General features: G+C 40.7%; 1 protein-coding gene across 1 annotated transcript in view; it reads right to left on the bottom strand.

The window, feature by feature from the left end:
* RTF1 (RTF1 homolog, Paf1/RNA polymerase II complex component) overlaps nucleotides 1–22,300 on the bottom strand; it is a 53,866-nt gene that overhangs the window by 8,494 nt on the left and 23,072 nt on the right. Inside the window, exons 3-8 of the mRNA XM_021695619.2 lie at nucleotides 17,100–17,247; nucleotides 16,143–16,347; nucleotides 8,130–8,244; nucleotides 7,320–7,431; nucleotides 1,057–1,192; nucleotides 136–313 (exon numbers count right to left, since the gene is read on the bottom strand). Coding sequence (XP_021551294.1) covers nucleotides 136–313; nucleotides 1,057–1,192; nucleotides 7,320–7,431; nucleotides 8,130–8,244; nucleotides 16,143–16,347; nucleotides 17,100–17,247 — 894 coding nt within the window. The remainder of the gene's footprint in view (nucleotides 1–135; nucleotides 314–1,056; nucleotides 1,193–7,319; nucleotides 7,432–8,129; nucleotides 8,245–16,142; nucleotides 16,348–17,099; nucleotides 17,248–22,300) is intronic.

Genomic DNA, 22,300 nt, shown 5'->3' with positions numbered 1-22,300 from the left:
AGGCATCTCAATTAGAGTCTATTTTCCCATCAAATGGTAGCAGAAAAGTGACAGACTTGTTCAGCAGCTCCTACTCCCAGTCAAGAATCATTATATTTAAAACATGGACAATTGTCCATGGAAAGAAACACCAACCCGGTAAACTGGTTTGCTGTTGTGGTTTCCAATGCCAATCCGTACAAAACATCCTGTGACCGTTTTAGCAAAGAAGGGCATGTGACACCAACGCTCTAGCTTATGCCGTGATAATCGAACCCGATTCAATTCCTCGGGTAAGGAGACTGGTTGTGATTTGGGAGGGATCTCTTCTTTCCTGTGAGGAATAAAGGGCAATGGAAAAAGTGTTCCTCATAAAAACAGATCAAGAGGTGCCTGGGTGGCTCAGTCGGTTAAGTGTCCCCGACTCTTGATTTTGGTTCAGGTCATGATCTCAGGGTTGCGATATCCAGCCCCGTGTTGGGCTCCACACTGGGCGTGGAGCCTGCTTAACATTTTCTCTCCCTCCCTCTGCCCCTCCCCCGGCCCCCAGCCTCTGGCATGTGCTCTCTCTCTCTCTGGAAAAACAAAACCAAAAACCCCACAAACAAACAAAACAACAACAACAACAAATCAGATCAAGATACATAAATACTACCAACTTCTTAACACTTAACTCAACCAAAGTACATGTGATTAACCATAAGAGAAATAAATGAAGCCACAGCAAAGAGTGGTAAGAGAATCCTGCTCCTGTATAAACTGTCTTCAATGAGGCTGTCATTCCAGATAACTTATCAGAGTAAGAAAAGTAATGGAAGATCCAGACCAGTCTGAGGTGACATGAAGTCAGTTCTTACCTGCCAGGCCCAGATGAAATGTCGAGGGGTGCAGGCTAGATTGCCAAAGGCAGGAGCATATTTTTGGGCTGATGTGTTGGGGAACTCAGCTCTGCAATTCAGGGTACTGAACCAGATCAAAGTTCACCATCGAAACAAGAACATTTTGGAAACTACACTAAGTTTCTCCCCAAAGAACCCACCTATCCTGACTACTAGACCAAAATATACACAAGCTTACTCCTCTTCTTCATCAGATGATGATGTTCGGGATGAGCGGTCTGACTTTTCACTGGACTTGTCATCCTCTTCCTCTTCCTCATCATCAGAGTACACCTCACTGGTTTTCAATGGCTGTTTTTTAGCAAGGAGCTCAGCTAAAAAGAAAGGGGAAATGTTTATCCACATTCTCTCAATAAGAAACTGAAACATCTTTCATCCTTGAAAAAGAACCTGGACATGGGAAGGGACTCAAGAGACAGCCCCATCCTCCCTAGATTGCACGGTAATCACTTGGGCTACACACAGAAGCGAGTTAAACCAGAGTAAAAACATTCAGGCACCAAATGTCAAGCTTTAATAGACAAAAAAGGGCTGTAAGTTTATTGCTAAGTGGGCAGAAAGGGTCACCAACTCTACTGACAGTTGTCTTTATTACACTCAAGATGCCTGAAGATGGGTAAGAAAGATGGGGGAAAATTTTGTGATGTCTTCAGAGGGTCTTGGAGAAAAACTTTATTTTCAATTTAAAGTACTATTTGAATTAGGATAAGACTGAAAACAACCCAAATGTCTGCACAGGGGAGTGGATGAATCACCTCTAGTACATCCACCTAAACAGACTACTATGCAGCTATAGAAAAGGAATCAGGGCGCTTGGGTGGTGCAGTCAGTTGAAAGTCTGACACTTGGTTTCCACTCAGGTCAGGATCTCACAGCTGTGGGACAGAGCCCCATGTTGGGCTCTGGGCTGAGCGCAGAGTCTGCTTCAAATTCTCTCTCCCTCCCGCTCACACTAATAAATAAATAAAATCTTTTTTAAAAAAGATTTTTATTTATTTGAGAGAGAGAGAGAGAGATAGCAAGAGAGAGCACGAGTGGGTAGGAGAGGGAGAAGCAGACTCCCCATGAGCAGGGAGCCCGATGTGGGGTTTGATCCCAGAACCCTGGGATCATGACCTGAGCTGAAGGCAGACACTTAACCGACCGAGCCACCCATGCACCCATAAATAAATAAATCTTAAAAAAAAAAAAAAAAAAGGAATGAGCCATTACACTACATCCCGAGTCAGAGAATGTGCTTTGGAGGGGTAGTCAGTAAATATTTTAGGATTGTGCTTCATGTGGTCACTATTTCAACTACTCAACTTTGCTGCTGTAGATAAAAAGCAGCTACAATTATAAACAAATGGGCACTGCTGCTTTCCAATAATAGTCTATTTACAAAAACATGTAGTTTAGAGGTGCCTGGCTGGCTCAGTTGGAGAATGCGACTCTTGATCTCCAGTCATGACTTCGAACACCACAAGGGGTATACAGATTACTTAAATAAAACTTAAAAAAAAAAAAGTCATCTACCAACCACTATGTGACATAAAAACTAAGGAGTGACCTCTAAGATCTGTGGTTAAGTGAAAAAAGCAAGGTAGACGAAAAGTATGCATGGTGAGCTACCATTAATCTAAGATGGAAGGTGAATCTGTGTCCTTTCATTAAAAAAAAAAAAAAAAAAAGAAAGGATAAGATATAAAAAAAAAATTTTTTTTTTTTAAAGATTTTATTTGACAGAGAGAGACACAGCGAGAGAGGGAACACAAGCAGGGGGAGTGGGAAAGAGAGAAGCAGGCTTCCCGCCGAGCAGGGAGCCCGATGCGGGGCTCGATCCCAGGACCCTGAAATCATGACCTGAGCTGAAGGCAGTCGCTTAACCAACTGAGCCACCCAGGCGCCCCTAAAAAAAATTTTTTTTTTTTTTAAAGATTTTATTTATTCATTTGAGACAGAGAGATACAGAGAGAGAGCGAGCATGAGCAGGGGAGAGGCAGAGGGAGAAGCGGGCTCCCCGCTGAGCAGGGAGCCCGACGTGGGGCTCGATCCCAGGACCCTGGGATCATGACCTGAGCTGAAGGCAGACGCTTAACCATCTGAGCCACCCAGGCGCCCCTAAAAAAGTTTTTTAAGTGGTTGTCTGTTACACGAAGGAGGCCAGGGTGAAATAGAAAGGTATAGATATGGGATGCCTGGGTGGCTCAGTTGGTTAGGAGTCTGCCTTCGGCTCAGGTCATGATCTCAGGGTCCTGGGATCGAGTCCTGCATCGGGATCCTTGCTCAGCGGGGAGCCTGCTTCTCCCTCTGCCTCTCTCCCTGCTTGTGCTCTCTCTCTCTCTCCCTCTCTGACAAGTGAATAAATAAAATCTTTAAAAAAAAAAAAAAAGGTATAGATACTAAATCTCTTTGAATATACCTTGTTTAGCAGCTTTGATTTGGGGAACCCCCCCCTTTTTTTTTTAAGTAAGTTCTACACCCTACATGGGACTTAAACTCACGGACCCTGAGATCATGGGTCTCTACTGACATGCTCTACTGACTGAGCCAGCCAGGCAACCCTGGAACCTTGTATTTCATATAATCATGGAATAAAATAATAATAAAAAACTCACCTCTATATATCACAAGAAAAATAAAATATTCAACTGATGGCATAATCACACAATAGGAACTATAAGAGTTGACATTAAAATACAGACGTTCAAAAGAAAGACACATAGATCAATGAAACAGAAAGCCCAGAAAGAGACCCTTGCATATACGGTCAAATGATTTTCGACAAGGGTGTCTGAGAAAACTGGACATACCATGTGGGGGGGAAAAAAAAAAGTTAGACTCTTACTCTATACTATACATGATTCAAAGACCTAAATGTGGGGCGCGTTGGGTGGCTCAGTCTGTAAAGCGTCTGACTCTTAATTTTGGCTCAGGTCATGATCTCAGGGTTGCGAGATGGAGCGCAGGGCTCCACAGAAGATTCTCTCTCGGGGCGCCTGGGTGGCTCAGTCGTTAAGCGTCTGCCTTCGGCTCAGGTCATGATCCCAGGGTCCTGGGATCGAGCCCCGCATCGGGCTCCCTGCTCCGCGGGAAGCCTGCTTCTCCCTCTCCCACTCCCCCTGCTTGTGTTCCCTCTCTCGCTGTGTCTCTCTCTGTCAAATAAATACATAAAATCTTTAAAAAAAAAAGAAGATTCTCTCTCTCCCTTTCCCTCTGCCCCTTCCTACCTTCTCTGTCTAAAAACCAAACCAAACAAACTAACCAAAACCAAAAAACAAAGACCTAAATGTAAGAGCTAAAACTATAAAACTCTTAAAAGAAAACATAAGGGGGGGGGGGGCCCGGGGGGGTCAAAGGGTTAAACGTTTTCCTTTGGGCCAGGGCAAGATCCCAGGGTGCTGGGATCGAGCCCCGCATCGGGCTCCCTGCTCCGCAGGAAGCCTGCTTCTCCCTCTCCCACTCCCCCTGCTTGTGTTCCCTCTCTCACTGTATCTCTCTCTGTCAAATAAATAAATAAAATCTCAAAAAAAAAAAAAAAAAGAAAACATAAGGGAAATGCTTCACAACACTGGATCTGGCAATGATTTCTTGGATAGGACACCAAAAGCATAAGCAACGAAAGAAAAAAACATTAACCTAAATTGTACTTCATCAAAATTAAAAACTTTTATGCAACAAAAAGATACTATCAAGAGTGAAAAGAAACCTATCAATGGAAGAAAATATTTGCAAATCATATATCTGATGAGGGATTAATACTCAAAATATTTGAAGAACTCACAACTCAACAACAGAAAACAAAGAACTTGATTTAAAAATGGGCAAAGGACTTGAACAGACATTTCATCAAAGAAAGATACCCTAATGGTCAATAAGCACATGAAAAGATGCTCAACACCACTAATCATTAGGAAGATGCAAATCAAAACCACAGTGAAATACCACTTCATTCCCACTAAGGTGGCTATAATCAGAAACACAATTAACGAGTCTTGGTAAACATGTGGAAAAAGTGGAACCTTTATACTTTGCTGGTGGGAATGCAAAAAGCCTCTTTGGAAAACAGTCTGGTAGTTTCTTTCTTTCTTTCTTTCTTTCTTTTTTTTAAAGATTTTATTTATTTGAGAGAGAGAGAGAGAGACCACAAGCAGGGGGGAGGGGTAAAGGGAGAAGGAGGCTCCCCAGCGAGCAGGGAGCCCAATGTGCGACTTGATCCCAGGACCCTGGGATCATGACCTGAGTTGAAGGCAGATGCTTAACCAACTGAACCACCCAGGCATCCCGTTACCTTTGTTTTATCTCAGCATCGCTGTTATAAAAAACAAAACAAAAACCTTTGCATTCTGATTCTGAAATGGACTTATCAATATGGAGCTCATAAAGATAAAATTTATCCTTAAAAAAAAAAAAAAAAATCCTAGATCTCTGTACTGAAAGGCTTAGAAGTAATAGCCAACCCAGTAGCATGGGCCCTCCTTATGTCTAGACTATGGTGTCTAGTGACAGTTTCTCATGAAAAGGCTCCTTAGAGAAATGGCAGATTCCAAATCCAGAAAGCAAGGAAGCTACTGAAGACTACTGGAGTCTCACATCAAAAGGACTCAGGCTAGTGACTGAAGACGGGACAATTTGAGAGTCAATTGATTAAATAAATGGATTAAAATACATAAAAGGATGTTTAAATCCATGAATTCAAAAGGATATTCAAAATAAGCAAACAGGGGTGCCTGGCTGGCTCAGTTAAGCCTCTGCCTTCAGCTTAGGTCATGATCTCAGGGTCCTGAGATGAGTCCCACATCGGGCTCCTTGCTCAGTGGGGAGTCTGCTTCTCCCACCCCCACTTGTGCTTTCTCTTGCTCTCTCAAATAAATAAAATCTTAAAAAGTATATATATATATATATATAAACACACACACACAAAATATGCAAATAAACCTCAGTGGTCACCTTTGGGAGCTGCTAAGGTACTATCTCATTCTTTTGAAAACTAGTAATAAAAGGAAAAAAAATCCACCTTTCTGCCTTTCCTATACAAAATGTACCTAATGTACCTAATGATAACTAAACAGCTGATGTGAAGTTTCTCTTTATAAAAGTAGACCAGATAATAAATGAAGAAAGAATGATAGATTAGAATATCACCATTCTGCAACTCATAATAAATGAAATGATCTAGGTAATGATTATCAATGGCTACTGGGAAAGAACATATTACTATTTCCCAATTCTTCATCCTTCTTGGTACCCATGCCCTTTGCCATGTGACTCAGTAGTTCTCCCAGCCATTAATGATGGGATGTCATGTGACTTGCTTCAGCCAATGGAATATGCACAGACCTGACGCTGCACCTGCCAATGTCAAGTCTAGGCCTCAAGAGGCATCTCGCGTTTCTGCTTGCCGCTATTACATTTCTACCGTCACCAAGAGAAGAATGTGCCCTAGGTATACTGGTCTGGGGAAGGAGAGAGACAGGTGTAACAGACCTGGTCCCAACCTGCAGCTTGGAGACAATCCCAGCAAACTTGTATATAAGGCAACCCTCTGCTCAACTGCAGATCCATGAGCAGGAGCAAATGCGTATTTCTGAGTTGGGAGCAGTCTTTCATTTCACGTTCTTATGGTAAAAGCTAAATGACAGAGCTGGTAATATCACAAAATGTGAGACACAGGTATTACGTGTCTCCTGATGGAAGTATACACCACCACTAAAACTCAGCCTCCCCTCACCATCCCCCCCAAAAACCGAAACCAAAACAGAATAAATCCCAATGTGTCCAATTCCCTAGCTCTAACTACAAATTACAGGAAATTCAAGAGACTAGAGCAACATATTCAACACCTCCAATGGGATGTACCCAGCACTTGAGAAACTATAGGACAAAGGACCTAGTTTCTTCAAAATAAGCTGCAAGGGGGAAAAAGAGATGAACAGGAAAACCTAAACAGGTTAAGTGACCTCAGGGACATATTAACAACTCAAAATGTGTGGATTTTTTTAAGATCCTGATTCAAACAACCAAATTAGTATATTTTAATTATACATCAACTAGAAAAATTTGAACACTGACTAGATATTCAATAATATTAAGAAAGTCACTGTTACTGTTTTTTAGATGTGATAATGATATTGTAATGTTTAAAACAAAAGAGTGCTTATCTTTTAAAAACACATACGGAAATATTTATGGTTGAAATACAATGATGCTGTGATTTACTTCAAAATAACCCAATGAAAGAGAGGAATATAGATTTAACAAGACTGGTTATGAGTTGATTGTTGAGGCTGGGTGATGGGTTCATGGAGGTTCATTATACTATTCTCTGTGTTTGGAATTACCCAAAATAAAGAGCTTAAAAAAAAAAAAAGCTGATAAAAGGGGGGAAAATATAAACGGGCACCAGAATGTCAAATCATATGATCCCAGAGACAAAGCAGCCATTACATTTTCCCCACTCACCTGTTCTGTTCTTCCGTTTTTCTCGCTCTGCTTTTAGCTCCTCCATGGCTTGAGATTTCTTATCTAGTTTCTCATCCCGTTTGGAACGCCGTTCCTTGTTGTGGGATGTTACCTGGGAAAGGAAAAATATGTAGGATGGTGCTTTTTATTAACAGCCAATGACCACATTCTCTATACCTAACAATCATTCAATTTTCCAGTGGGAATCTATATAGGCTGCAGAAACTGAAACTTGTTTAGGGGAAGAGAGCATCCTCTAGTGGACAAAGAGGATAGAGCATAAAGTCAGCTCCTATCTTACCTGCCTAATAAATAGAAAGCCTAAGAATTACAGGAATAAACACTTTATGGAAGGCCACCCTTGATGGCTCATATTTGTGGATATTTTTAACAAGCTTTTTGTGATGAATTCAGAGATGAATAATTTTTGCAGCTACATTTATTACCAAGTCCAGGATGACACACACGTGAGTAAACCTCAGAACTAATCCGGCTACTTTATCAACTTTCCCTTAAGGAAGGAATGCTCACACACCAGTGAGTTGTTTTTTAAAAAGCAGACCTGAGTGAAGAATTACTAAGGAATTAAACAGCACAGCTAATGATGAAATGATATGTCCAGAGATTAGTGAACCTACAAGATAAAGACAGTATGTCTTGCATGAACTGAACTAGACTAATATAAAACCATTTTTTTAATAAAACCATCTTTTACATAAACACACAAATACACACACACTACACACACACACACACACACCCAAAACTGAGGTTTATCTTTTGGATAACAAGGACCACTGAATTTCCTACCTGAGATTCTTGAATCTGTGTCAGCTTTTTCTTTTCCTGCTCCTCTTCTTGCTTTTTCTTTTTTTCTTTCTTTTCTTTCTTTTTGGCTGTTTTTAGTTTTTTCCTGATTTCAAATCTGGTTAAAAGATATTTATTTGGGTTTTAGATGGCAGTGAAGTATGTACAAAAACTGATTTCTATTAGATAGGATAAAGGAAGTAAGTAGGGGGAAGGAGTTAAACATCTTGGTTTCCTGCAAGAAACTCCAATGTACCTTATAGGTACATTAAAAATAATGAACGTAAGTATACCAGAAGTACTTGAAAGCATTAAGTTGGAATAGATTTAAAATGAGAGAAAATATTCAGGATACTATTGTACCCTGTTGATAACACACAGCTCTTCTTCAACCTTCATATAACATAGGAAAATAGTTGAATTCTGGATCAACTGCAATGCTGTCCCATTAGAAACAGAATGAAACCAGAGAGAGCCACTGTCACATTTTTTTTTTAAAGATTTATTTCGGAGAGACAAAGAGCGGGGGAGAGGGACAGAGGGAGAGAGAATCCCAAGTGGACTCTGCGCTGAGCTTGGAGCCTGACGTGGGCTTGATGTCATAACCCTGATATCACAACCTAAGTCGAAACCAAGAGTCAGAAGCTCAACCGACTGAGCCACCCAGGTGCCCCCACTGTCACATTTTTTTTTTTTTAAAGATTTATTTATTTGACAGAGAGAGACATAGCAAGAGAGGGAACACAAGCAGGGGGAGTGGGAGAGGGAGAAGTAGGCTTCCTGCGGAGCAGGGAGCCCGATGTGGGGCTCGATCCCAGGACCCTGGCATCATGACCTGAGCTGAAGGCAGACGCCTAATGACTGAGATACCCAGGCATCCCCCCACTGTCACATTTTTAAGGTGGTCAGGACAAAGACTGTATCTTTTTTTTTTAAAGATTTTATTTATTTATTTGACAGAGAGAGACACAGCGAGAGAGGGAACACAAGCAGGGGGAGTGGGAGAGGGAGAAGCAGGCTCTCCGCTGAGCGGGAGCCCGATGTGGGACTCGATCCCAGGACCCTGGGATCATGACCTGAGCCGAAGGCAGACGCGCAACGACTGAGCCACCCAGGCGCCCCAAAGACTGTATCTTAAAAACACCACTCTTTTTTTTTTTTTTTATAAAGATTTTATTTATTTATTTGAGAGAGAGAGAATGAGAGACAGAGAGCATGAGAGGGAGGAGGGTCAGAGGGAGAAGCAGACTCCCTGCCAAGCAGGGAGCCCGATGCGGGACTCGATCCAGGGACTCCAGGATCATGACCTGAGCCAAAGGCAGTCGCTTAACCAACTGAGCCACCCAGGCGCCCTTAAAAACACCACTCTTGAGGTGCCTGGCTGGCTCAGTTGATGGAGCACGTGATTCTTGAACTCCAGGTTTTGAGTTCGAGCTGCACAATGGGTGTAGAGATTATTTAAAAATAACATCTTAAAAACAAAAATAAAAAAACCACCACTCTCCATCTTTCTTCATTAGGAAAAATGCTCTCCCCTTCACCTCCACACCAGCAAACATAATGAATAAATATGCTGTGAATAAATACACTATTCTCTTCAACAAATGCAATCTAGGCTCCTTCCCTGTAATAAAAATCAGGCTCTTATGAAACAAAACTATTTTGGGGGTCATGAATTTAAGGAACATTACGGAAGGAATAAAGGAATATAATAAACATTAAACTTTTCATAACACTTTAACTCCAACTACCAATTTTTTTTACTTAATTTTTAACAGAGTACACAAATCTCTTTTGTTATGTGCTTTACACTCAAGATTAAGGTTGTTAATGTACTTTTGTAATATGACATAAAGGAGCACTGTTAATGAATTTACTTTATTTAGAAACACAGAGCAACATATTACTAAATAACCAATGGGTCAAAGAAGAAATCACAAGGGAAATTTGAAAATAATTTAAGGACTGAAAATGAATATACAACATAACAAAACTTACAGGATGTAGCTAAAGCAGTGCCTACAGGGAAATGCATAGCTATAAATGCCTATATTAAAAAAAAAGGTAGGGGTAGCTGGTTGGCTAGCTGGCTCAGGTGGTAGAACATGTGACTTTTGATCTTGGGGTTGTGAGTTCAAGCCCCATGTTGGGCACAGAGCTTACTTAACAACAACAACAAAAATTTCAAATCAGTAACTTAACCTCTACCTTAACAGAGTGGAAAAAGAAGAGCAAACTAAATGTACATCAAGTAGAAAAAAAGAATTAATAAAGATTAGAGCAGGAATTAACGAAAACACAGAACAGGAAAACAATAATTGATGGAACCAGAAGTTGCTTCTTAGAAAAGATCAACAAAATTGACAAAACTTTGTCTAAATAGGCCAAGAAAAAATGACAGAAGATTCAAATTACTAAAATCAGGTATGAAAGAAGAGACATCACTATCGACCTTACAGAAACATAAAAGATACCATAAGGGAACCCTATGAACAACTATATGGCAACAAAGTAGGTAATCTGGATGGAATGGGAAAAATCTCTAGAAGGCCACAAACCACCAAAACTGACTCAAGAAAAAATAGAAAAATCTGGATAGACCTGTAATAAGAGATTGAAATAGTAATTTTTAAAGTTCCCACAAAGAAAAGCTTATGCCCACATGGCTTCCCTGAAGAATTCTCCTAAACATTTAAAAAAGAACACACACCAATTCTTCACAAACTCTTTCAAAAAAGAGAAGAGGAAACACTTCTCAAATTATATTCTGTGAGGCCAGTATTATCCTGATACCAAAACCAGGCAACGAAATTACAAGAATTATGAATACTGACATAAAACTCAACAAAATAGTAGCAAATTAAATCCAGCAACTTATAAAAAGGATGATATACCATCACCAAGTAGAATTTATCCCAGATATGTAAGGTTGGTTCAATGTAAGAAAATCAATGTAATATACTTATTATTAATAAAGTACAAAAATCTCATGACTATCTCAACAGACCCAGAACAAGCATTTCACAAAATCCAACAACCTATCTTGATAAAAACTCTCAACAAACTAAGAATAGAAGGAAACTTCTTCAAATGGATAAAAGATATCTATGAAAAAACCACAGCTAATGATAAAACACTGCTTTCCTCCACATATCAGGAAGAAGACAAGGATACTCTCATCATTTCTACTCAACATTGTACTGGAGGACAAGAAAAAGAAATAGAAGGAATCTATATTGAAAAGGAAGAAGTAAAATTTATTTTTTTTCTCACATGATCTTAGGTATAGAAAACATATATATATATTTTTTAAAGATTTATTTGACAGAGAGAGACACAGCGAGAGAGGGAACACAAGCAGGGGGAGGGGGAGAGGGAGAAGCAGGCCCCCCGCAGAGCAGGGAGCGCCCGATGTGGGGCTCGACCCCAGGACCCTGAGATCATGACCCGAGCTGAAGGCAGACGCCCAACAACTGAGCCACCCAGGCGCCCCTATTTTTTGTTTTTTAAGATTTTATTTATTTATTTGACAGAGAAAGAGAGAGAGAGAGCACAAGCAGGGGGAGAGGAAGAAGGAGAAGCAGACTACCTGCTGAGCAGGGAGCCCAATGCAGGGCTCGATCCCAGGACTCTGGAATCATGACCTGAGCCGAAGGCAGACGCCCAACTGACTGAGCGATGCAGGCACCCATTATGTACAGAAAATCTTAAAGAGTCTACTAAAAACTATTAAAACTAATAAATGAGCTCAGCAAGGTTGGAAGGGGCAGGATCAGTATATGACAATTACCTGTACTTCTATATACTTACAATGAGCAATCTGAAAATGAAACAAAGGAAACAATTTATAATAGCACCGAAAAGAAAAAATATATAGGAATAAATTTAACAAGTGCTAGCTTTTTACACCCAAAACTGTAAGACAAGTGTTTAAAGAAATTAAAGAATACCTAAATAAATAGAAAGATAACAGGCTCATGGATTGAAAGACTTAATAGTGTTAAGGTGGCAATATTCCCAAATCTGATCTATAGATTCAACACAATTTCTATAAAAATCCAAACTGCTTGGGGCGTCTGGCTCAGTCGTTAAGCATCTGCCTCTGTGTATGTGTGTGTGTTAGATAGATAACTGATACTTTTTTTTTTTAAGATTTTATTTATTTGACAGAGAGAGACATAGAGAGAGAGGGAACACAAGCAGGGGGAGTGGGAGAGGGAGAAGCAGGCTTCCCGCGGAGCAGGGAGCCCGATGTGAGGCTCGATCCCAGGACCTTGGCATCATGACCTGAGCCGAAGGCAGACGCTTAACGACTGAGCCACTCAGGTGCCCCTGGATAATTGATTTTTGACAAGTGTGCCAAGACTGCAGAAAGAATAGTCTCTTCAAGAGGTACTGAGACAACTAGATATTGGAATGCCAAAGAATAAAGCTGGAACCCTACCTCATAACACATTAAAAAATGATCTCAAAATGGATCATCTAAAACTGTACAACTCTTACAAGAAAACATAGGGGTAAATCTTCATGATCTTGGATTTGGCATATTCTCAGATATGACATAAAAAGCTTGAACAAGAAAGGAAAAAAAAATTGTACTTCATCAAAATTAAATACTTCTGTGCATCAAACAATACTAGCAAGAGAATGAAAAACACAACCCACAGAATTGGAGAAAACATTTGTAAGTCACATATCTGATAAGGGTTTGATAAGCAGATTATACAAAGAACTCTTACCACACAACAGCAAAAAGACAAATAACCCAGTTAACCCAGTTAAATAATGGGAAAAGGATTTGAACAGACATTTCTTCAAAGATATATAATTGGCCAACAAAGATATCATAAGATGATTAATATCATTACTCAACAGGAAAATGAAAAATAAAGACCACAATGAAATACTACTCTACATCCACCAGGGTAGTTATTATCAAAAAGAGGGGAAAATAACAAGTGTGGGCGAGGATGTGGAGATACTCGACCCCATATATACTGCTGGTAGATACGCAAAATGGTGCAGCTGCTGTGGGCAACAGTTTGATGGTTTCTCAAAAAGTTAAACATAAAATTACCGTATGACCCAGCAATTCCACTCTTAGGTCTATATTCAAAGGAACTGAAAATAAGTACTCAAACAAATATTTGTACATGAATGTTCATAGTAGCACTATTTACAGTAGCAAAGGGTGGAAACAACCCAATGTCAATCAACAGATGAACAGATAAACAGAATGTGGTATACACATAGAAAGAAATATTATTTAGCCATAAAAAGGAATGAAGTACTGATGTGCTATGTGGATGAACTTCAAAAATGTGCTAAGTGAAAGAAGCCAGTCACATATTGTATGATTCCATTTACATAAAATGTCCAGAAATAGGCAAATCCATATAGATATAATTGTATGATTCCATTTACATAAAATGTCCAGAAATAGGCAAATCTATAGAGACAGAAAGTAGATTACTGGTTGCCTAGGGCTGGGAGGCCTGGGAGGAAATAGAGAAATGACTGGTAGTGATAGAGGATTTCCTTCCAGGGTGATAAAAATGTTCTGAAATTTATTGTGATGAACAGCTTTGTGAATATATAAGAGCCACTGAATTGTACACTTTAAATGGGTGTTGTGGTATGCAAAATGTATCTCAATAAAGTTACTTCAAAAAGTTAATAGCTTATTATTTACACAATATGCTTATACATATCATCTCACTCAAGGCTTACAATAATCCCAAAGAGGAAGCTGAGGCAGGAAGAAGGTAAGGGACTCATTCAGATCACCTGGCCAGTGAGTCTGAACTGAGCCTAGACAAATGTCAGCGCTCTTTCCACAAACAAGCTACCTTTTATATCACCTGCACCCACCTTAAAAAAAATTTTTTGGGGGGGCGCCTGGGTGGCTCAGATGGTTAAGCATCTGCCTTCGGCTCAGGTCATGATCCTGGAGTCCCGGGATCGAGTCCCACATCGGGCTCCCTGCTCGGCGCGAAGTCTGCTTCTCCTCCCTCTGACCCTCCTCCCTCTCCTGCTCTCTGTCTCTCGTTCTCTCTCTCTCAAATAAATAAATAAAATCTTTAAAAAAAAAAAAATTTTTTTTAAAGGGGCAGGCCTAGAATAAGTTTAAGAACCTAACAACTAAAGATGACATCTCACTACTGTTGCTGCTGGCTATAAAATGGGATGCTAATGGTGTTTACATAAACAGACTGTTATTAAGATTAAATGAGATCAATGTATTTTCATTAAAAAATTTTTCTTTATATTATTAAGTAGGCTCTGGGTGTGGAGCCCAACACAGGGCTTGAACTCATCCCCACTCTAGGATCAAGACCTGAGCTGAGCTCAAGAGTCAACGCTTAACTGACGGAGCCACTATAGATGCCCCTATACAGACTTTTTTTTTTTTTTAAAGATTTTTTTTTTTGGGGGGGGCACCTGGGTGGCTCAGTCGTTAAGCGTCTGCCTTCGGCTCGGGTCATGATCCCAGAGTCCTGGGATCGAGCCCCGCATCGGGCTCCCTGCTCCGTGGGAAGCCTGCTTCTCCCTCCCCCATTCCCCCTGCTTGTATTCCCTCTCTCACTGTGTCTCTCTCTGTCAAATAAATAAATAAAATCTTTAAAAAAAAAAAAAAAAGATTTTTTTTTTTAATTTATTTTATAGAGATACAGTGAGAGAGGGAACACAAGCAGGGGGAGTGGGGGAGGGAGAAGCAGGCTTCCCGCCGAGCAGGGAGCCCGATGCGGGGCTCGATCCCAGGACACCGGGATCATGACCTGAGCCGAAGGCAGACGCTTGAACGACTGAGCCACCCAGGATTCCCTACTTTGTGATTTTATCACGGGGCCCTATTGGCCTTATATAAGGATCTCGTGGGGCGCCTGGGTGGCTCAGTCGTTGAGCGTCTGCCTTCGCCTCAGGTCATGATCCCAGGGTCCTGGGATTGAGCCCCGCATCAGGCTCCCTGCTCCGTGGGAAGCCTGCTTCTCCCTTCCCCACTCCCCCTGCTTGCGTTCCCTCTCTCGCTGTGTCTCTCTCTATCAAATAAAATACAATCTTTAAAAAAAAAGAATCTCGTTAAGCTCACCACTGTTCAGAAATACCAATTTTAAGCCATCCTTAACTATCTGGCAACTCCAGCACAGTTTCTTCAGTCCTGTTTGTTCCAACATAGGTAACCTTGAAAGCATTTATAATCAAAACAAATGTCTATTACTTGCTGCTGACTGAAAGTCAGACATTCTTGTCCAGGATAACTAACTATACTTAATATGGTCTCCAAAAGGGACAGATTTCCAAATGAAATGGAACTAACTGTGGTCAGAGAAAATTCTATTTTTCTTTCATGTTATTAGTTAGGTAGAAAAGGCTCCTGGGGTGCCTGGGTGGCTCAGTCGTTGCGCGTCTGCCTTCGGCTCAAGTCATGATCCCAGGGTCCTGGGATCGAGCCCTGCATCGGCTCCCTGCTCCGCGGGAAGCCTGCTTCTCCCTCTCCCACTCCCCCTGCTTGTGTTCCCTCTCTCTCTGTGTCTCTCTCTGTCAAATAAATAAAAAAAAATCTTAAAAAAAAAAAAAAGAAAAGGCTCCTAGTTCTGAGGACTATTTTATTTCTAGAGACAACAAACACGTTTATTTTTACTGTGAAATTATGTTATGAGATAAGGAAGAACTCATGATCCCAGGGTCCTGGGATCGAGCCCTACATCGGGCTCCTTGCTCAGTGTGGAGTCTACTTGTGCCTCTCCCTCTACCTGCCGCTCCCCCGCCTGTGCTCTGTCAAACAAATAAATAAAATCTTAAAAAAAAAAAAAAGGAAAAAAAAATACTGAAGCAGCTTTTGACTATCAAAAGGCAATTTAACATTTGAGTTTTCAAAAAAAAAAAAAATACAAAAACTATGCTGGAAGGATAGTCAGATACTTATCTCAGATATTATCAGAAGTTCTAAGTCTTGAATTCTGGGAAGACAGGGCTCCAAATATGAGTTTTATTATTAAGGAATTACAACCTTACCTTTTTTTCAACACCTCCCTCTTCTCTATGCGGTTGAACAGTTCTTGTTCTCTCTCCTTCTCTGTCATCTGCTCCAGACGGGCCCGGTCTTCCTCATCGCCCATGAGGTCTTCTCCATAGCCATCATGGAACTCTTCATCTTCTGAGGAAGAGTCTGAATCTGAACTGGAGGAGGAGCTGTTGCTGTCAGAATCTGACACCTCACCTACAACAAGGCCCAAACACAAGATTAGCCTATGCTACAGAAGACTGAGGCCATAGAGATGACTCCACAGTGTTGATAATCATTGCCACCCGCCCCCTTTTATTGAAGTAAGCTCTATGCCCAATACAGGGCCTAAATTCGTGACTCTGAGATCAAGACCTGAGCTGAGATCAAGAGTCAGATGTTCAACTGACTGAGCCACCCAGGTGCTCCTAAGACTCATAATTCTTAAGTAAATCAGTTATCACCATGAAGGTTGAAAAATGGTGATTTTCAATAATTTCTTCTATATTTATGAGTTGGCATTTAAAATATTCAATGTTTTAACGAGTCATTACACTGGTGAATTCTCAATGGAACTGGATCATGACAGGATAAAGGGTGATGGAAAAAATGAGTATTAAGTTAAACTAGCAATTTAATAAGAATTTACTTAACTCAATTTGACCTAACATTCACAGGCAATGTGCTTAAAACCAGGTCTGGCCAATTCTATACAGGCCAGTTTGCACATAAATGTTATTTCTTAAAAGAAATGTAAGGTGTATCATTCTAGTCTCAGAACAAGTTCACTTTCATTCCAGTGTCAGCAAAAGTTCTGGAACTGGTTTCAAAATAAGAACATTTTTTCACTGAGTTTTGTATCTGGTTCAAGGATTTTCCTCCTCAGCCAGACCATGCATGTGTAACCAAGAAAAAGGAAAGAGAATACACTCAGGGTAAAGTGAGTTGAGACTCTAATGCAGGCTCACCTTCCTCAGGGGCTGAGCTCTCAGCAGAACTGTCTTTATCTGAACTGCCTGAGGAAGCAGTTTTGTTGGCTTGTTTCTTCATGGTTCCTTTCTTCTCTATTTTTCTGGCCTTGCCTTTCTTCTTATTTTTATTGCTCCCAAATGTCCACTACAAGGAGAAAAGAAAAAGGAAAACTAAAACAAGGACTTTATTGGGAAAAGCTGGAAGAGTCAAGAATCGAGTCTCTGATATTCATCAAAATGATTACAGGAGTCTCTACTGCTTTCAACCCAAAACAAATATACTGTATACGAAGAAAGATGGATTTTTTTCCAAACCTTGCTTAAAATTTCGTAAGTTCCAGTTTGCAATTTCTTAGAGATGGTAGATAATGGATATAACAAAGATAAAATTTAAATAATGTACTTTTTATCACAACGGGAAAACAAAGATATGAACCTTACAACAAGTCAACTGAGCTAACTCAGTTGGTACAGAACATAGCTTCTAATGTTTCTTGTGGCATAAAGGGCAGTCATGGCTAGAGGTTGGTATGACTGGGTTTCAATACACAGAGGATGGTTTAGTTCTGGAGTGGGTCCCAGGAAGGCAGGGAATAAAGCTTGTTAGCAGGAGAAAGCTGTAGAAAGCACAGGGAGAAAGGATGAAGGCCAATCCCTGGCACAGATGGTAGCACTGGTACCAACCGCAAGGAGGCAGAGAGTAAACTATATTATTAAATATATATACATGTGTGCATCTTTTTTTTTTTAAATCTGCGTATGTTAACACTACAACATAATGTTTAAATTGGATCATAAAAAGGAGATCCTAAAGACATAAGAAGCTTGCAATCTGGATTAACAAATAACAGGCAGGCAATACACAGTCACCTCAAGGCCAATAAAATTGTCTCCATCAAGCACTTTAATTATAAAAATGAAAGACTATATGGTTGTTTTAAAAATTCATAAGAACTATTTGGTTAGGGGCGCCTGGGTGGCTCAGTCATTAAGCGTCTGCCTTCAGCTCAGGTCATGATCTCAGGGTCCTGGGATCGAGCCCCACATCGGGCTCCCTGCTCCGCGGGAAGCCTGCTTCTCCCTCTCCCACTCCCCCTGCTTGTGTTCCCTCTCTCGCTGTATCTATCTCTGTCAAATGAATAAATAAAATCTTAAAAAAAACCGCAACTATTTGGTTATATTGGGGTACCTGGGCAGTGCAGTGGGTTAAGCACCCAACCCTTAGTTTCGGCTCAGGTCATGATCTCAGGGTTGTGAGATCGAGCCCTGTGTTGGGCTCCACCCAGCACAGAGGCGGCTTAAGCCTCTTTCTCTTTCTCCCTCTCCCTCTGCCCCTCATCCCCCTCAAATAAATAAATAAAGCTTAAAAAAAAAAAAAAAAGACTGTTAAAAACTATTTGGTCATATTAAACCATACCTCATTTGATAGTTTAACTTGCCAATTTTAGGAGGATGATTTTAGGGGAAAAATACTTTACTTGGGAGCTTTATTTTATGTACCACAAAAAATAATCATTTTTCTAGCATCACATTGAATTATAGATTTAGTATTAACAGAAAATTTCTACATCTACTATTTAACAAAAGTACAAAGTCTTTGTTACTCCTATAATGTGATCATAAATTGATTTCCTACCTCACAATAGTTAAGATCAGAAGTAAATTTATTTTGGGGGTATTTTTGGGGGGTGGTGGAGGAGTAGTTCTGGTGGAGTTTCCATCTTAGAAAGGTCGTTATGAGCTACTCTTAAAAGCCACAGTCTGCCAGATTAAAGTACTGAAAAATCAAAGAATTAAAATCCCTTTCACATTTTAATTTACTGTTATTTTTTTTAAAAATTTGAGAGAGAGAGAGAGAGAAAAAGTGAGAGGAGAGTGTGCACACGTGCACACACATGAGCAGGGGGAGGGGCAGAGAGAGATAAGCAGACTCCCTGCTAAGTGGGGAGCCTGATGCGGGGCTCGATCCCAGGACCCTGAGATCGTGACCTGAGCTGAAACCAAGAGTCGGACGCTTAACCAACTGAGCCACCCAGCCGTCCCTACTCTTGGTTATTTTAATTGCCACTTATTTTTGTACTTACGAGCTAGGAAGAAGGGAAAAGTGAAAAAAAAAGTCACATGTTCAAGAATGATATATTAAATGAGTAAAGAGCAACTTTTCTTTATTAAGTGAATTTACCCCTCAAACTTTAACATTTCAACACCTAGATTATTATTTAGTAAGAAATCCCAATGCTTCTCCTCTAAAGCCTACTTTTTTTTTTTTTTTTAACATTTTATTTATTTATGGGCGCCTGGGTGGCTCAGTCATTAAGCGTCTGCCTTCGGCTCAGGTCATGATCCCGGGGTCCTGGGATCGAGTCCCGCATCGGGCTCCCTGCTAGGCGGGGAGCCTGCTTCTCCCTCTGCCTCTGCCTCTCTCTCTCTCTGGCTCTCATGAATAAATAAATAAAACATTAAAAAAAAAAGATTTTATTTATTTATTTGAGAGAGAGAGAGAGAGCGAGAGCAGGGACACAAGCAAGGGTAGTGGGAGAGAGAGAAGCAGGCTTCCCGCGGAGTAGGGAGCCTGATGGGCTTGATCCCAGGACACCGGGATCATGACCTGAGCCGAAGGCAGACACTTAACGACTGATCTACCCAGGCGCCCCTAAAGCCTACTTTTCAACCATTTCAAACTTTAATCACTCAAGGAAGATAATTTTTAGGTCAGTTTGAAAGAATCCAAAAAAGGCCAATGGGTTCAGTATCTTAGTCAACTGAGCTAAAATGTATCAGCTTCCCATGCTGACAATACACATATTTCTACAGGCAATAATGTATAAAACACCTTTTGTATGGGCTTTGGTTACAAGAAATAGCACAACTACACACATAATAAGTAGTCAATAGTTACTGGTTGGTTATGAAACCTCTTCCAAACAGTGTGTCTTGGCCCTTGGTATTTCTACCAATGGGAATATGAAGAGGCCGAGAGGGTAAAGATTGAGCTACCAGGGTCACATGTGTGTTAAGAGTGGCTAGGTCTATTTCTGCCTATAGGTTGCAGTTTCTCATGTGCAACAGAGTCAATTCTGAACTCCCCAGAAGGGGGAAAAAGTTTCTATGAGAGCAAAAAAGGTGAATGTTAAATCAGGTCACACAGGTGAGTTGAATTCAGGATGTGCCAGGAAGCTACTTGGCTTCCTTATCCTTCCCCCCTCTATCTGCTTCGATCTGCCACTGCCTGAGCCTAGCAACTGTCCCTCATTTGCAGTCTATGCTATTTATCCCTTGGGGGAGAAGGAGGAAAGATAAGAGTAAAAACAGAAGAAAATAAAATGTTTCGACTTCACAAGGGCTTTCCTGGCTAAATCTGAGTGGGAAGGGAACCTCATTTTTTTCCTTCTAGCAATTTCAAAAGAAATGAGACAATAAAACCACCTTCATCTCCCGTGACACTGACTCAATAGGGTCTATCATGCCACTGACAACCAGCGTCACATATACGTGACAGGGTTTTAGGGGAATTGTACGTACATGACTTTACTTTAAAATACAAAATCTTGGGGCACCTGGGTGGCTCAGTCGGTTAAGTGACTGACTCGATTCCGTCTCAGGTCATCATCTCAGGACTGTGAGATTGAGCCCTGCAACAGGCTCTAAAAGACTCCGTGCTCAGCAGGGAAGCTGCTGGAGATTCTCCGCCCCTCCCCTGGCTCATGCTCTCTCTCTCTAAAATAAAAATATATAAGTAAATCTTTTAGAAAGTAAAAAAGTAAAAAATACGAATTCTTATGAATATGCCTTTCAGTACTGAGAAACTGGATTAAGCTGTTCGTATATTTACTTTCTAAAAAAGTACCTTATTTTTGATACAACTTTAAAATCGAATTTTAAAAACAATATATGCTCATTATATGAATCTTTGAAAACATACGAAAGTACTTTTAAAGTTTTTTTGTTTTTTTTTTTAAAGATTTTATTTATTTATTTGACAGAGAAAGACACAGCGAGAGAGGGAACACAAACGGGGAGTGGGAGAGGGAGAAGCAGACTCCCTGCCGAGCAGGGAGCCTGATGCGGGACTCGATCCAGGGACTCCAGGATCATGACCTGAGCCGAAGGCAGTCGCTTAACCAACTGAGCCACCCAGGCGCCCGAAAGTATTTTTAAAGTTTAAAAAAAAATCACTTGGGGATGCTGGGTGGCACAGATGGTTAAGTGTCCGACTCTTGGTTTCGGCTCAGGTGGTGATCTCAGGGTTGTGAGATCAGGCCCCATGACAGACTCCATGCTCAGCGCAGTCTACTTGAGATTCTCTCTCCCTCTGCCCCTCCTGCTCATGCTCTCTCTCTCTCTAAAATAAATAAATCTTAAAAAAAATTACTTGTATTTCACCACCCAAAGATAAATAATCACTTAAAATGTGGGGGCCAGTTTATTATTTATGTATTATTAATATACAGAAAGACACTCAAATGAGTTCCAGTCATCTTCCAAAGATTTTTTTTTTCCTGGAGAATAGATCACATTTGTTTTTTGTTTATTTTATTCTATTTTGATTCCAGTATAGTTAACATACAGTGTTATATTAGTCGCAGATCACATTTGTCATATTTGACTTTTACTCCCATAAACTACAGGTTCCTGAATGTTTTTGGTCTAAGAACCTCTTTGAAATATTTGTCCAGCATCTCTTCTCCCAAGATCACAGTCTCTGATAAACCATAAAGGACAGGGTCAAAGCTTATGGCAGGTAACATCAATACAGAAATATCTTAATCCAGTTCTACAGCCCAGAGGTTGCTCCCCTGTCCCTGCAAAAGACTTACTCTGTTGACTCTAAGACAGAAGGTAAATGAATCCTTCTTTCATTGCCAGAGTGTGGTAGTAAATGGAGTCTAAAGAATAAAGGACAGGATTAAAGAAATACACTCTTAGGCTTTCCCCATCCAGCAGAGAGTACAGGAAATGACCCGGCATTTTTTTTAAAATTTTTTTAAAGACTTATTTTAGAGAGGGAAAGAGTGTGTGTGCGCAAGGGCGAGTGGGAGGAGGGGCAGAGGGAGAGGACCTTCAAGCAGACTCCCTGCTGAGCACGGAGCCCCAGGCGGCGCTCCGGCGCTCCATCTCAGGACCCGTGAGATCATGACCTGAGCTGAAACCAAGACCAAGAGCCAGGCACTTCATCGACTGCGCCACCCAGGCGCCCC

This window comes from Neomonachus schauinslandi, chromosome 9, assembly GCF_002201575.2.
Source record: "Neomonachus schauinslandi chromosome 9, ASM220157v2, whole genome shotgun sequence".
NCBI lineage: Eukaryota > Metazoa > Chordata > Mammalia > Carnivora > Phocidae > Neomonachus > Neomonachus schauinslandi.
This window is presented reverse-complemented; position numbering and strand designations above follow the sequence as displayed.